General features: G+C 36.1%; 1 protein-coding gene across 3 annotated transcripts in view; it reads right to left on the bottom strand.

Annotated features, from left to right (window-relative positions):
- SLIT2 (slit guidance ligand 2) overlaps positions 1-18050 on the bottom strand; it is a 220604-nt gene that overhangs the window by 72892 nt on the left and 129662 nt on the right. For all 3 annotated transcript variants that reach the window (XM_064151337.1, XM_064151341.1, XM_064151338.1), the window contains exons 6-9: positions 11926-11997; positions 8756-8827; positions 5576-5739; positions 3427-3565 (exon numbers count right to left, since the gene is read on the bottom strand). In XM_064151337.1, the coding sequence (XP_064007407.1) occupies positions 3427-3565; positions 5576-5739; positions 8756-8827; positions 11926-11997 (447 nt within the window). The remainder of the gene's footprint in view (positions 1-3426; positions 3566-5575; positions 5740-8755; positions 8828-11925; positions 11998-18050) is intronic.

The raw sequence follows: 18050 nt of genomic DNA on the forward strand, positions 1-18050 counted from the left end.
CCATTGTAGTGACTGCTATCCTTCTAAAAAAAAAAAAAAAAGTGAATTTAATAAAGTCCTTTGACTACTTAAATCATTTTAATATAAACAAAAATTAAGAAAAAATAATTTTACTTCCATGCTTCTTTGCTTGCGCTTTTACAAACCTGTGATCATCAGAGCAGGTAATTCCCCCCATCCTTAGAAACACTCACTGAAATGGTATTTATTTTCTTTTATTCATAATGCTACAGTAAGGAAAGAGGTTTGAGAATCACTTTGTCTGGTAGTTCAAGCCACAGAACAGAAAATTAGAAGAGTGTAAGAGCAGCATTTTCACGAGGTAGTCTAGCTCATTAATGGCTTTTTGACCTCTTCTTTTGAAAGAAACCTGTCACTTACTCACACCATTCTCAGAGAAGGTACCAGTACAATTAATAGAATTGCTGCTGGGTCGCTATTTGCAAGGTTTCTGATAGCCTGTTTGAACATGTGCCAAAAAGTCACCATTTGAAGGGAACCAGAGTTATTTCTGCTGATCATTGAAAGAATTTTCACACAGAAGGTGAATTCTAAAATGCAGCAAAGTGAAAAGAGATTAACTGTGCTGAAAAACTGAAATGGGAAGGACTAGAGGTTGATAAATGCTATTGCCATTAGGAAGGCTATACTTTCTAAAGCCAATTAAAGTAATGGTTTTGAACCTTAAGAATGACCTTTAATGCCTTTAATATATGAGCTGTATGACAAAAGAGGAAAGCACTAAATGCATTAGAGCATTGGAGTTGGTTAAGCTCAACAGACTGAACATGCTAACACGTGAACATCCCATAAAAAACTCTGGAAAAGGCAAGAGGTTTAAGCAACACATCTAGAATCAACTCACATGTTTCCATGAATGAATAATGTTATTATGCTTTGCTTAAGTAAAAAGAGAGACTAAAGCAAGACATACTAAATAACAAAAGTTTGAAGTCTATCAGTATCTAACATTTATGGGCAACACATTTTGCCTCATAACCTTTACAACATGCATGTTAAAATTAAAAAAATCCCATAATCCTTTTAAGTTCCAAGGTCACTCTTGGTATGAAAAGTTTTCATTTGGCCCACAAGCAAAAGTGTGTCTCTGCACCTTTTTAATCCTGTGATTCCTGCGGAATTGCTAGAAGCACTAAAATTGGGGGAGTTTTGCTGTTCAATCAGTTATTTTGGTTTGAAAATATAAATGGAATATGAAGTACTTCTTTCTCCAATAACATCACTTTGATAGGACAAACTCTGAGAAGAAGAGCTTAGGTATTCTTATTTATCTGTGTGAGAGTTTGTTTTGATAATAGAGGAGAATTAATTTTGCATAAAGGGTGTAACTGGTACAGATACAATTGTACTAAGTCAATAAAGATTAAGAATTACATTTACTGGGATGCTGAACACTTAATTTTGCACTGAGCTTTATCACACCAGAGGAAAAAAAGAGAGGACACCACAGGCTTTATTCTCATTCTATTCTCACTGGCAGCTACTTGGAGATAAGCAGTCCTGCTACTGAAGGCATCTTCCCAGGAGGCACTTGGCAGACAATGCATTGAATTCATGCATCAGGAATCGCTAGCATTATCCAACTGTACCAAATGAGAAGTCAAAGCAGTACAGCAAAACCCTCACATCAACACCCTGATGCTCACTGGTAAATCCAACTGCACTGGAATGAAGTAGCATTTCAGCAACTGCCTCTGCCTCCTCTTGCTCTCACCACCACGAAATGCATGCCTGTTCTTCAACCACTTCAACCTCCAGTTCAAAATAATTTTCCTCAGATAACTTTTTATCTAAAGGAAGCCTATGTCAAGCCAAGAGGAAAGAATCAGTAGTTCATAGGCTACTGAGGAGCTGAATGAGGTCAGGCTTCCCATTAACAGAAATGATGGAAAAATGGATAGAGAACACAGCAAAACATCATGAAGTCACAAGTATGTGCTGAAAACAAACCTCACAAGAACCTCAAGAAAAAAAGAAATGGGAAAACAGATCTTAAAAAACAAGATATAAATTATGTTTTTACTAAGAGTAACCTGCTGTACACATAAGAACAAAGAAATAAGAGGTGGAAATGGGTGGGGAAAAATGAAATCTCACAGAAACCATCTGTCAGATTTTAGGCAACTCTATAACTGAGGGCTAAGAATACAGTTTAACACCAGCCTCACAGGAAAAGCTTATTCACATGACATACAACAGATCAAACACAACAGGCAAGAAAGATGCAAGCACCAGAGGAACATGGGGTTGATCAAAGTGTAACATGACAAGATGGTAACACTGAGGACTGGATACAGCCTGCAAAGAGGTGACAACACTGGAGGGCAGAGAACTCTGTCCAAAGTAAGGAAATTTTAAAGTATTATGGTTTTCAAATGTTGTTGCCAATTAAATATCTTTAGAACAACAGATGCCAATGTTCAGATGAAAATGAAGAAAAGTTGACAAATATAAAAAAATTACAGAAAAGACTGGACAACAACTGGCATACCTAAAAAAGAAATATAATGCAAATTTTCTTGTGGCACATGTAAGAATCTGGTGATGGTGGTATTACAAAAATCAGTGAAGTAATAATAATTTGTCTCTTAAAGCCTGCATGTCCTTCAGAAAACAACAGGGAACCAGTCCATTTCTCTTTCCCCTTCTCCCTGGGAACTGGGGAGCTCCTGCCAAACCATGTGCTTAAAATGGTGATTAAGATAATAAAGCCATGTGTGTGGGAACTGGATAATGGTGGTAGAAATACAGGGCTCACTGTACCCTTCTGTCTTGCATTCAGCATTCTCAATGCTTCTGTGACAGCATGGTCTCATCTCTACAAATGTTTACTGTCAACTACCATTCTGGCATACTGACAACATTATCACATGAACAGTAAGTGAAAATAACAGATTATTTTATGGAATACAATAATTCTTTCTAATCTCAAGGGCTTGCTATAAGCAACACTTGCAACATATTTAAAAAATGAAGTCTTTAAACACTTTTTAATTGTTATGTGATAAAAATATAGGAACATCACAATCTTTCTGCTAAGTTAGTTAAAAGCAAAGACTGAAACAAAGTGAATCCAAACATAGACCCATTTCAGATACTATGAAGAAAATTTTTATCTCAGCCAAAACCAGCACAGTGGGCAACCCTTAAGGCAATTGTGAAAAGTCACACCCTTGCAGAAAAGTAAATATTCCCAAGCTCTTTTAAAACCAACTCATTGTTGTATGTATGGATTGTGAGTAGTATTTCCAAAACTAACTCACAGTAGAATATAAAGGTCTTAAATATTTTTATACATCGGTGTAGAACTTTTATATCTCAATTTGAATTTATGGAAATAACAAAATGAACATGTAAGAAAAAAACCTGTTTTCTGGAAGTTCATTGGAAAAAAAGATTACGCACATTTCAGTAATGGTTTCTGGAAGGTTCGTTGGGATCTCAGTGAGGCCTTTCCCACGGCAGTCCACAATGTTGTTGCTACAGGTGCACGCAGTGGGGCAGTGCAAGACACTGCAGGAGGGGGCCATGAAGGACTGGTGACCTGCAAAGGAAAAGAGTTTCTTCTAAAATTACCCAATGCTGTCCATCAGTAGGTCAGTTTACCTCAATGGTAAACCAGCACATTTTATTCTTCCTTGAAAAATTTAATGCAGGACTTCAAACACTGTTGCTTATTGATACTTTTGAACTACATTAATTTAAATACCCAACACCATGTTGGCACAGTGCTGAGAGATGAAAGATAAGTTCTCAACTACTCTGCTAGCACTACATAACTTTCCAATTTCTTTAGCGACTTCGATTCAAAATTCTTTTTTAATAAGTGATCCATTTTAAGTGCATTTTATTTATTCTATGTTTTTAAAAGCTAATTACTGTTTTTTTTTAGCTTTCATAATTTTGCATAGTATTAAAAATGCCAACAGAAACGATTAAACTTTGTCACAAAAACTGAAGGGTGTCCTGCTAGCTATGTTCTGTTCTGAAAATACTTACTGGAGTATCTATCAGTTACAAATTCCTTACATGCAATTTGAGAGTTATGGCATTTTCATTCAATAACACAAATATAAACAAAAGCTTTGACTTCACAACCTGTATCTCACTCTTTGTGTTAGCTCATCAGACTTCTTCCTCCCACAATTAACCATTCTTACAAACTCAGGCAGCAGATTTATACGAGTCCTTCCCCTGGCCTCTTGTGCTGTGAGTTGAACTTAGCATTTATAACTGCATTTAAACATAATCACTTATGTATGTTCTGGAAAGCAAGCAACTTACATTTTCCTGCAAATAGATAGATTGCATATTTTATGATACATTAGGAAAGTTATATTGACAATGTAACTTCAGCCAGTGCTGTTTGTACTTACAGCTTCAAAAAAAACAACAGCTCCAGTTTTAAATTACTGAAAAGCTTAAGTCTTTTTGAGATAACAGTTTACAATCTAGCAATTTTACTTCATATTTATGTGTCTGTTACAGTACTACAAATAGCTGCCAAAACTAGTAACACATACTATTCTTTTTACACTAGCGAGCTTGAATATTTCACCTGCCTGAATTAATCAAATACAGCAAGTCAGGGAGAAAACATGCTTTTTCTCCTTCCTCAAAACAAGCACTATAACAACCAAATTATAAAACTTTTCTTGATATGGGCTGTGCAGCCCTACCTTTTGCAAATAAGATGTATGAATTGATCTTATTAGAAGCCTTTTCAAGTGTACATGAAGGCAGAATTACTATTAAGAACACTGTTGGCATTTACCATGTGAAGACGGCAGTGCTTTGCACTTAGATGTTGGAGGCTATTCAATAGGGACAAAACATTGTGCCTTTTATTAAAAACATAAAACTTCACAAATTTTAGCATATTTGGCAATGGATTTCTGGAGATCTGTAGAAAATAAGCCAGTAGAAGCAAGCCTGCTGAATCACTGAAAAGCAGCATATTTCAGATGGGATTTAAAAATTTTTTTCAAGGAAATTTGAAACAGTAGACAAAGTTTACAGAAATTTTTTAATCTGTGTCTAAAAATATTTAAATAAGAAAGATAAACTTGCCTTCTTCCTCATCTAGAAGAAATGAATAAAGAGGGGGAAAAATTGAATAGAGAAAATGTGATTAGTAATGAACTGTTTGTCATTTCATTATTTCATATCAGAAAATAACCTAATGCACTAAAGCATACCAATAACATTCAGAAAGTTACTTGGTGATTCAGAATATAACAGAAAATAACAACAGGCAAAAGCAGCAACTGGTAAAGTTAAAAGACAGTAATTTCTTATGATTAAAGGCCTTATGTTCTCAATCAGTTCATCTTTTATTTCACTTGCTGCATCTCTCTGCCACAAATACTCTTTTAGAAGGCTACATAACCTGTGTGAATGCAGCATTTACACAGATTTTGTCAGCACAGAAGCACTCCCACACAGGATACAAATAACGAGAGAAATGATTAGTTAATTTTTGAATAAACATTAATGCTTGGATTATGAAAAGGGATTTAGAACAGGACTCGGTGAGTGAATCTATTTCCCTTACCACTGCAAACAAACTCCCGTTTTTGGACTTCAGCTACGTTGTGTCCCCGGAGATGGGATGGTCCCATGCACTGGGTGTAGAGGCCAACCCGTGGCCGCTGCCGCAGCCAGTCAGACAGCCAGGCCAGGTGGCAATCACAGAAGAGGTTGTTGGAGTGAAGACGACTGCATGGAAAGAAACACATTAATACCTTTAAGTTAGGAAGAGCAAAGAGAAGAGCGTATAACCAATTTGCCCACCTCCTGCTTTGAGCAAGCAATTATACAAATGTATTAGTAAAAATTGTTAAGGAGTAATCACAGAATTAACCAGGTTGGAAAAGACCTCTAAGATCATTGAGTTCAACCTATCATCTAACCCTTCTAATTAACTGAACCATGGCTCTAAGTGCCTCATCCAGCCTCCTCTGAAACACCTCCAGGGATGGTGACTCCACCACCTCCCCAGGCCACCCATTCCAATGCAAACATCTCTTTCTGTGAAGAATTTTGTTCTAATGTATAGCCTAAACCTGCCCTGGCGAAGTTTGAGACTGTGTCCTCTTCTTCTATCACTGGGTGCCTGGGAGAACAGACCAAATCCCTCCTGGCTATAACCTTTTTTCGGGTAGTTGTAGAAAGCAATAAAGTCTCCCCTGAGACTCCTCTTCTCCAGGCTGAACAACCCCAGCTCCCTCTCCTTCATCTTTCTTGAAAATCTGGGATTTAAATGCTAACATATAAACATATACAAGCAGCAAAGTTAGTTTTTACTTGTGGTCAAATTAATTGGAATAAAATGAGACTTCCCAATAAAGTAACCTATCTGTTGTTTCTTTTATCTTGTCTAAAAGAAAGAAGTAAATATATAACAGCTTGAAAGCTGCTGTGAGAAGTTTTAGTCCAGATCTGTACAAATAGTGAATAAGAGAAAAATGTCTCAAGTAAATTACTTTATGGTGATAATATATTCTAAGAGAGAGATAAAAAAATATAGTTAACCGAAGATTTTGTTTCCAATTAGATATACCTGTAAGTCTGGCCATTATTAGTCTCTATAGAAACAGCCTGCAAAATCCCTTTAACAGGTCAAATTCATTTTCTGCTGAACAAGACAGAGTAATAACTCAATATAAAACACCTTCTTTCACATCCCTTTTCTGATTTCCTCTCTTTTTGTTTAATCACAGAAAGGGGGATTAACTGCTTTTGGTTCCTAGGGACCTACTTTCTAAGCAATGCCTGAAATTAAAAAGACCAAATGGCAGCAAGCAATGGAATTAAGTAAGTTGCCTCTTTGTTGGCAGGGTCTGACACAGGACCATGGCTCTTTGCCAAATGGCAAAAAGCACTTTTCCATTGATAAAATTCCAGACAAATGTATTCGCTAAATTAGGTAAATTACTTTTCTCTGGCTCTTACATTTTCTGAACCAACAGAAAAGGATGTCCACAGCTATAAATCAAATCCTTACTCAGAATCATCCATAACAAAGTAATGTCATTTGGGTCCCTTTTAGCTGATGCACTCAGTACTAACTAACTGAAAATGAAGTGCAGGAAAAGCAGACAATTTAGACAATTCTGATTGAATCAATAAAAAAATAACCTGTAAAGCAACATGAAATGTGGAACCAACATAAGCATCAGATTTCAACTTACTCTCTTTTCCCCCCATAAATGATTGAGTGCTTTGCAAATTTAGCTTACAATATAGTATGGTCATACAGTACAATCTGTAGCCAGCTATAAGCATCAGAAATCACAAATCAGAATTAATGCCACCAAAATCAATATGATTATACAAGCATATTCTAACTGCAGAGGGATGCTGCAACTATAATCTAGGGCTCTATGCTTTCTTTTTTGTTGTTGTTGTTTTTCTGGTTCCTAAATAACTTTTACAAAGATTAAGTACCTCTTCCAAAAACTGTAAATGTTGCTAATTTGATTCACTGCAATTTGTGGTACAGAGTATAAACTGTATTTGAAGGTTTGAAAGAGGCAGAGACATTCAGGTTTTCAAGTCTTAGACCTGAAAGAACAGAATGAAATTCCATTTTCAAAATATAACTGAGGCCACTGAAAGATCATGGTCAGCATTAAGTACTTTTGTGTTTGTTTAAGCAAGAATAGTTACAATTCTATTATGAAATCAACAGAACTACTCACCTGCATCAAATTTCTTCAGTTAGAAATGACACACTAATGCAGGTAAAAAGCCCTACTGCTTTCAAAACAGTTGTGTAACACAACATTCATGAAATAAAATAGGCTCTTTGTAAAGTTCTTTAACAGTAAGGGTTACTATTGAACTCTGATAGAAATATCCCATTCGTTTTGATTCCCACACTTCACTGAAAAAAAATTGACTCTCAAGACTAAACCTTGGTCTATTCTGGGTTTGCCACTCAACACTATATATATTTTTCTTTCTTAGTTCAGTGTGAGCATACAAAAGAAATAACCTCAAACTATTTTGTTTTAGAAGGCTGAAGTGTTCTATGAAAGTCATAACCTCTGAAAATGGGGACCTTATTGTAAATGCTGACACAACCTTAATTATAATAGCACTACCGGATGATGCTATAATTTTATGTTACAAAGAATGTTGGAGAGCCACTTTAGTTTAATTAGGTCTACTAGCAGTACAGTAATAAAAGCATACAGATTCCCCATTTATCACATCTGACAGCCAACCAAAGATTCTTCCTTGTTCCTAAATGAAATGTGACCCATTCAATAGCTCAAAGTAAAACAATTTTTTGACTTTCAAAACACATCAATTTCTTTCTCTTTACAGCTGTAACATATGAAGGAGAATCCCTCCTGTCCTCATTTTTATCATTAGAAGATGAGGCTTTCCTGCCACTGAATAAAGTGCTAAGTAAAACACAGTTGGGAAAAGGCCATGAAACTATTATTATTGATTTATTCCACATCCTAAAAAAATCTGATGGAGAAGCATGCAACTGCCTCTGTATCTCCTGAGCTCCAAGTATCAGCTTTGGGGTCACTCGTTAGCTTTACTTTTCAGAATTAGCAGGTATACACACACAGGCTTCACTTACCACTTTATGATACATCAATATAGTTTTAAATTGAGCTAATGTTTTCTTTGCTTGTGTATTTATAGAGAATTGAGGTATAAACGATATAGTGGACTGATTAAAATGGCAGCTCGTTCCAGTGGGACTACTTACAATGTTCTGAGTTTGGGCATATGGTTGAAACTTGCCACAGACAGCCGTGTGATGTTGTTGTTGTTGAGTGTGCTGCAAAGTCAAGAAGAAGCACAGTAACATGTCACAGTTATGCCACATTTACTACACTGCTAAAAAAAGGCATAGTTAATGAAGAACATGGTGTATATTTTCTAAGGTGTGGCTATCAGGGGAAAAAAACTTTGCTTTTAGATATATTTTTCCTCCTCTGTTCAAACCTGAATGTTTTGACCATTCCATTAGTACTCCCAAATAATCTGAGGTCCAAGTAACCTATTCACTTAGACAAAGCTTCCACCAATATTGAGAATACATATGGCATTCAACCTGTGCTTGTCATACTGATGTAAAAAAAGAGGAGCTCTTGAAGAAAATGCCTTGATTCTAGGAATCTAATTTATCTTTGTGGCTTCTGATAAGCCATATTTTTTGACAGAGGATATAAGAATTTGCACCCAAAAATTTTAGGAAAATGTAATTAACTCTGGACTGCAATTAGGTTTCATATTAATTAGGTAACAGACTTGATATGGATGATCCAGATCTGCATGCTATACAGTGGAAGAAGGAATTTTAACATTTTAGCAAAATAACTACTTAAATTTTAGACAATGTAGCGGGAGCTTAAGATAGGAACTAGGAACAAATCTTTGCCAGTTGTTGGCTAGCACAGACCCATTATACTCACTAAGTGGAGTTTGCAAAGAGAATGAAACTTTATGAATAATCCTGCAGTTTAACATTGTCCTTAGGCTGTAAATAAAATGCAAACAAGCTTGACTCCAGAATGAGGATACGAGTGATAGAATTTACAGTTTTGACCTAGAGATTATTCATTTGAGCAGAATGGAGACTACATTCTGGGATTTTAAACACATAACTGTGGCACTAATAAAAAATAAACGCCACTAGATTTACTTGTTTTCTGTTTTTAAACAAAAAAATATTTTATCTTTTCCCTTTTATTTCTTATTAAAAAAAAAAAAAACAACCACAAAACATACTGTTGAATAAATTTCTTAAGTTTTGAATTTTGAATAAATTTCTTAGGTACTCTCTGATCCCGAAACACAGGAAGGTAAATTCACAATTCCCTGAATGGGATCAGGCTGTACACCTCTACATTAACCAAGCAATTAATTACTGGTTCAATGTGCTGCATTTTTCCATTCTGTGCTTACTCATTTCATGTCCTACATACTTTCTACACTGTGCACACAGGCTCTTCCCTGTGTGCACTTAATTATATTATTTTATTATTTAGGAGCTTCCACTTATTCTTGTAGTTGTGGAGTAGTACACATATTGTGTGCTTAGGTAGAATGCTTAACTCCAAATGAAAATAATACACAGGCAGTGCATATTCAGCATCTTTCATTCCTTACGCCATACTGGAAAGGAAACTGTATTAGATACAAAATCTTCAGTACTGTTTGAAATAACTATCTCCATTTTTAAAAACTTAATCTTTACATCTTTACTTATGACATAAAATCACATAAGATAGTGAACATGTAGTTCTGTATTTGAATAATGCTACTATAAGATTTTAGCTACCAACTTTTTTCAGCAGAGGATTTAACAGTTTTAACAGCGTATTTTAACAGGGTTTTTTTTCTTTCCCTTTCATGGTTTATTTTTTCATTCATTAAAAGCAGTATGAAAATTTTACATCTGGCAAGGATGAATTTTTTTAGAACATAAAAAATGGCAATCATTAAAAACTGCAGAAAATATACATTTAACACTTTTGTTTGTAAAGAAAGGCTTGCACTAATAATAATAATAATAATAATAATAATAATAATAATAATAATAATAATAATAATAATAATAATAAAATAACCAGAATAAGCCATCACTGGAAAAGTTATTCTCTTATATATGTGAGTCCCAAAGGCAAAAATCTCACAGAGCATCAGGTATACTGATAATAAACCATCCATCAGCTTCACAATTAGATGCAATCTTGAACCTACAGGACAAATCACATGGCTTCATATCATAAAGTTAACAACAGGTTTGTTATTCTACCATTACAGGGTAAAAACAATTAAATGTAGCTGTCAGATTCATTTGCTCATAAGTAAGACCAACTACTGCTTAATAATAAAAACCTTCTCACAAGAAGCTCATGTCTTCTTTAGCTTCTTGTATTTATAGACATGACCTATTGCCAGAGAAACTTCAGAATCTTATAAAAGCCAAACAAAACACCACAAAACCCCCTCCATCCTCTTCTTCAAGTTGTTGCCATTTACCAAGTGTGATTCAAACTAACATGAAGTAACTCACTGAGACACAAAGTCATTCACTTCTCTTAATGTAGAAAGCCCAGAGAAAACGTGTCATTTTGACTGACAGAACATATATTTCAGGAACAAGTCCTGTGCCTCAGGTTATTTGGGAATTGAGGCACTTTGCTCATTACAGTATCTATTCTGAGGTCAGGGGTTGCTGATGATAACTTTTTTCCCTTTAACCTCACTGATGACCACTTTGAGACAACGAGAAAAAGTCTGCACAAGAGTGCTGGAATGTTAACAATGGCACAAATAAAGATATGTTTCTACACACTTGTATATTTATACACAAACCTCAAACTGCTAAATGCTAAAAACGTGGAAGAAAAATCCATGTGGACACACTAAACAGCTCAACACGCAACAGTGGTGCTTGACATCTGGATAGTCAAATTCATATTGTATATTGTTTCTTGAGCAGGGTCTGAAAGATCAGATTGATGCCAGAGGATACAACAAAGGCAATGCTGAAAACGTTCAGCACTCCATCAGAGATGGACAATTTACAAACCCGATTGGATTCAGAAACACTGCCCTCCCCATTTTAAAGGGAAATATAATGATTTTCTTACAGCACCTCCCCATCTGCTTCTTTACTTTCCGCCCCCCCCCCCCCTTTTTTAAAAACCCCAAACTTGTGTTTAATGGCTGTCTGACAGGCTAAAGGAATATCTCTGCCTCTCCACATCTTTGTACCATTTTCTGGCACATCACAGTGGATTACTTTAAGACATCTTTTTACTAGACCATCCTGACACCAGGCTGCAGCTCGCAGATAAGCTTTTACATTAGTACTCCCCAGACACTGAGCTCTTGCTACAAGTAAGAGATACGAGGGATACTTACAGCACTTCCAGGTCGCGCAGAGCCCTAAATGCCCCATCTTCAATGCAGCTGATCTGGTTGTAATCCAGTTGCCTGTTAAACAGATTAGGAAGGTATTTGTAAGGGAGACGAGCGGCGGCAGCGTGAGGCACAGAGAAAGCCTTGCTGAGGGGCGGCCGGAGCTAGGCCGCGCTGGCTGAACCGCTCCGGTAGGCGTGAGGCTGTCACACCGCATGCCGGCCCGGGTGCTGCCACAGAAATCCCGCCTTGTCCTCAACTGTCTGCGCAAAACAGCAGCGCTGGGAAAGCTCCAGTAAATAATAACTGCACCTTATATTAAATGCCAAAGGAATGCAATTTCATTACATCAAGAAAAGCTATCCATTAAAAGCTCTCAGCATCATCTTGCTGAAACAATTTCATTAAGGTAAAGGACGGTAAATCACTTAATGTCACACGCATCCCCTCGGTGACCTAACAGAATCCATTTATCAGAGCAGCCCAGCTGCATGTTAATTCCACCCGCCGCAGCAGGGACCGTCGTGAGGCACCCCTTTTCAGGGGCTCTCTCTCTGGACGCACGCCTTGGCCAGGTGGGAGGTGCAGGGGTGAGGTGGGCAGGATTTAGAATAATTACTTTTAAGAGCATTTCTATAGGTAGAAAGAATAGTGCCCAAGGTTTTACATACTTGGTTACTTATCTCCTTTCCTACTGCTCCAAAGGGAGCTAGCGTTTCTGCTGTAACCTTCAGCATGCAGTTCTTTATGTACTTTGTGCTCTGTGCAATTATATGCAGATAGGATGTTGGAATGGAGCGCTTGGATGCTGGACATAAAACTCAGCAATCCCTCACATACATTATTAATCTTTAAGTATGAAGTTATGAAAAATTTACATTCATTTCTCTGAGGAATATTACCTTTTCAATTCAAAACATTGATACAGCACATACTGCTCAATTAAAAATGCCTGCTCAAATTACCAACCATGTAGATATAAAATCCCAGACTCTTGGCTGATAAAAGCTTTTCCTATAAACACTGTAACACAACTTACACGTTTCAGGACGCAACTTGCAAAGCAAAGATGATATAACATCTCTTTAAATAACCAGGAGATTCTTCTCCAAGCTGGTAACTTGTCATACTATATAGGAGTAGATGTGTCTGAACTATATTAAGAAAATTAACAAAATAGAAATGAACTCTGCCCTTCTGCCTTTAATTACATATTAGCAGGGAGGGCTACTGAGACTTCTACCAAAGCATTTTCTGCGATTCTTCTGAATCTACGCTAACATTTTACTTTATTAATAAATCATCACACCTACTGTTGAATGTAATATACCAACTTCTATAAAGTTCTTTTAGTTTCATACACATTTTTCATCTGAATTACTACTACATTGGAATAAAATATTGTCATAACTGTAACAGTGTCTTTTTTTCTGTATACCGAAAACTAAATGCAAACTATCATTTCCTGAGTGTGATCATTATTCATTTGGTGCAATGTTACAGCACCAGTGCTGCAGTTTTTGAATATTTAAGCCTTCTTCCTCAGGCTCCTACAATTTTTGCTAATTTCACTTAACAATTAAGTTAATAGCCTTTTTATTTTAAAGAGGTAAAATATATACACAGTACATTCTCTAACCTCTTCAACAATTTGTCAAAGCTATTTAAATTAGTACAATGGCATGAAATGTTACCCCTGACACGATACAAAAGAGAAATTGTTTCCAGACAAATTGGAAAAATCTTTTAATGCCATCAAATTTGCCTAATGCAGTCTGCAGGTTAATCTGTAAAAGGGTGAGCTGTATGTTTGCCCATATCTTATTATCCTTAGCTGTCAATGTATAAATCAGTGCTGACACAGCTTCTACTAAATCATCCATATTATACACAAAGGCGAATCTTTTAACAGTAAGGAAAGTATTTGAGCAAATCTTGTCCTACACAAACTGAAAGGCAGATTTCTTCCACTAGACTGGCAGCAGTTGTGGTGCCCCTGAAAACTTTTGGACTTCTTGCTTTAATGAGTCACCATGACCACTACCTTAGTGAAGGGTGAGTTGTTTTCATTCGTATCTTCTTACCAGAAAGATGACTTACTTTGTATTGAACTAATTAGTTGGTCTCAGCCTGGGGGAAGGGAATTTTGCAGGTGGAAGAGGAAAAATATTTCCTAGACTTATAAATGATTGTCTTTATGTTTTAGATGACTTTCCTTCAGTTTTGACAGTGATATAAAATTATCAGACACACAACTATGAATGACAATTGGCAAGTTTTATATTCTTTAAGCATGACTTTGAAGCCTGTGTGCCTCTCTTGAGTAGCAGTTCATGGGTTCTATGTTAAGATAAAGGTATCAATTGCATATGTAATACAAACAGGAAGTTAGACAATATTTTGCAGCTGGTATATCATTAAATTATGATGCCTCTCTACTAGATATCCTGAAGCAGCCTGAATGTTTTCTGGATAAGACCAGTTTCTGATAGTTGTGCAAGAGCTAAGACTTAAAATATAAGCAAGAACACTAGAGAAAAATAGAAAGCCTATTCTTCTCTAAGCGATGTTAACAATTTTGTTTTAGTATAATGACTTTCAAAACCACACACAAAAATCTACAATACAATAGTGAAACTTTTTACACCAAGTTATTGAGCATACCAACAAATCTAACTGCACTATATAAAGCATTTTGGTTTTTTATTCTTCCTGAGAGTTTCTTTTCAAATTATTAAAACTCCCTAACAACAGAACCTGATCAGATGTGGGCCAACACCTCTGTCCAGTTTTCATCCTTCAACTCCCCAGTATCTCTCTTCACCATCTCTCCCCCACCCCATCTCCATGTTGGGTCACTCCAGCTATTTGGAAAGTCACTATTCATTTCTGTCCCTGTGTCCATGGAGTGGCTCATTACCTTTGGCACTGCTGCTACTGTGAAGCTCATAGAACAGCAAACTACAGCTGCCACATTCAAAATCTTTGCACCGTCACAGAGAATTAAGTTCTGCACCCGTATCTGCAGCATTGCCTAGGTATTTCATATACTGACTAATTTACTGCTTTTTAAAATGTTAGTATTTATGTCAGCTCAGCTTATAAGACCCAGTAAAAACTAAATCAAAAAGATTCAACTAATAAGAATGTGCCTTCATTAAACTTTTTATTTATTGCTTTTGCTGATACAGCTTACACTGAATTCGTATTTCCTTTCCTTTTAGCGTATGTGGCCTACCAGATAATGACAAATAAATATCTAAAAATAAGCCTTGTCATACCACAAGAAGAGCATTTAATGACTAACAGAAGATGTGTCATACATTTGAGAGCCATTACCCTCACAAATAAAAAAAAAATGTTGTCTGGCTCTGACAGAAAAACCCTTCTTTACTCATCCCTAGAGGCTGTGTTGAAATCTGGGATAATTTTGTTCAATCTGCCTGCTTTGCTGTCCTGTTCTTCCTGGCTCGAGGACACTTTGTGGTCCCATGCAAGAGAGGTACCAGGTAATGTTACCATCTTCCACTTTGTGCAGAACGAATTACATTCTCTCCGTGTATCAACTCAATGGCAAACATTGTTTAAGTCATCAGTAAAAATCAGAAACCTTTCTAGATCCCTGTAGTAGTTCCTTCTCCACAAAACATTTAGAAAATGTTTCTAGTTTTTGCACATGGTAAGTTGGACTTCATATTGAAACTTTTCCTTGCGAAAAGGACAGCATGCCAGATATTTATCACAACAACACAGCATTTGGAAACAGGCACTGTTTTTAATACCTGCTTGTATCTTTTGCAACCAGAAGTTATGTTTCTTATCTCTCAACTCTCTTTTCATTTTTGGTTTCAAGAGGAATCAATAATTTTAGAGGCACTAGCTGAGAAGATGTAAGAATTTATTCTAGGTTTTTATCAAACTTTGTTTCCCATGACTATTACTATTTATTGTGATTACTCTCTCATTTGTAAGCCAAGTTCTTTTATTCCACTTGCTATTTATTTTGCTAATGTAGTTAATTTTGTTGTTTGCTCCATTGTCCCTGTACAACAATTTGAATTAATTTTTTCTAATTTACATAATGTAGCAAATTATTAACCTCTTTCATCTATCTCCAAAGTAAAAAGACTTGTAGTACTACCAAGTAAAGCATACTTGCTGAATAAGCCAGAAGAAATGCCGAACAGATTTGTAATTCAATTGCTCCATCCCCTCATAATTGGCTATCACTGTGCTTGGCTAAAGCCACAAGAATCTTCAAGCAGCAAAATGAAAATAAAAGCCAACCAAAAAATGCCATGAAAAGGAGGATGAACACAGAATTAACAATCTGTAAGTTAGGTGATGCATAGATACCATCACATGACTTCCCAGAAATAATACAATTTAGATGTCAAACAGTATCCATATCATTACAACACAGGCAGCAGATATAACCCTGTTCTAGCTTGGAAGCTATTCTAAGCACATATGACATGAAAATTCTGTTAGAGTTGCATAGCTAAATATTAATTAGCTAATCTTCATCTATAGAACCATTTCTATGAAACTATTCTACTATCAACAAACCTCCTCTCAAGTCTCCACGACAGTATACCTCCTTGTTTGGTAATGAAGAGGCAATTTCATTTTCCAAACTAGTACAGATATGAAAGGGCCTAAAAGCCTCCTCAGAGTCCAACTCACTTCTTCATGAGATTTCAATACTGAACAGGAACATAAGCTTGAAAGCAGTTAACATTATTGTCAATAATTGTCATTGACATAGTAAAAAAAAAAAAATTTAAAGCTAAAACTCAATCCAAGTATTTCCACAACAGTTTACCACCTCAGTTCCAGATAATCTTCTACCTTAGTTTGCTTTGTGCTGTCACAGGAAAATCTACAGGAAACTGCATCAATGACAGCAACATTTGGTACCTTTTCTAGCAAAAGCACAGGCCATATTTTTCATTACATACCATGTAAAATTTTGCATAAGCATTGCCACTTGACTTAGCAGATGAAACCACACCTAATTAATCTACCTAGGCTTTACTCACCTAATGTTTATTGTCACTGATTTGAAACTCGTCTTCAAAGCCAAATATTCCATTTGATTTAAAAACATAAATGAGTTTCACATTTCATTAATGAGTTCTTTGTTCTCTGAAGAACCTAACTTCTTGGTGCATATTTTTCTTCTTAAAAAAGCATCAAGTTAGGAGTAACTTTCAGAACTGTATTTCCATAATTAACACCCTAATGTCTGTCAGCAGCTATATTAAAAGTGGATTATTCTTCAAGTAATTACCCTTTGAAGAGGAAAATCAAGAGTTTGAGACAGAGCAGGTAGGTTTTTATCTTACATATGAACTGCTAAAATACTGTATACTCAGCTCCCAGTCCAGGGAACATACACAAAATAAGCTTCCCTCATTTTTTTGGAAGAATTTGACACATTACCAATAACTGGTGAAAGTGAAGCCAAGATATTCTGTTTGGCATTTATGAGAACATTCCATTACCATATCCAGTTTCCTAGCAGAAGACAGACACTGACATGTTGGTCTGAGTCCAACCAGGATCACCAAGCATTTTTTTTAGCCTTAAGAAGAGAAGAAAGTGAGATCTTATTGCTGTCTACAACCACCTAAAGAGAGGGCACAGACAGAGCCTGACTCGATGATGAGAGGCAAGAAATAAGTTGGAAAATGGGACATTCCAATTAGCAAAAAAGTAGGTCTGTGAAGCCTGATGATTTTTTTCTTTACTATGAAGGTATGGCAGCTTGCCCATATTGTCAACTCTCAAAATGACTTGCCCATTTTGCTCTTTTTCCTCTACAGAATCTACACCGTGAATGTTATTAAGATGTCCAGAAAAGAAAGGTCAAGACCACATTTAATGTAAGCTAGACAGCTTCCTCTAAGCAATCAAAAGACCATATTGATAGCATTAACCTTAGAGGAAACAATTTCCTTCAGACAATCTGAGTGAACATCTAATTCCCTTTTATCTGCAAAGACTAGAAAAACATACAGTAAGATGTTTTCCAAAGTATCTCAGCTCCTGATTCAGGCAGGAAAGCACTTCAGGTGAGGGAGAGAACAGACAGCTTCCATTTAGGAACATAAATATGTAATCAC

The sequence above is a fragment of the Pogoniulus pusillus genome, chromosome 11, assembly GCF_015220805.1.
Source record: "Pogoniulus pusillus isolate bPogPus1 chromosome 11, bPogPus1.pri, whole genome shotgun sequence".
In the NCBI taxonomy this organism is placed as follows: domain Eukaryota; kingdom Metazoa; phylum Chordata; class Aves; order Piciformes; family Lybiidae; genus Pogoniulus; species Pogoniulus pusillus.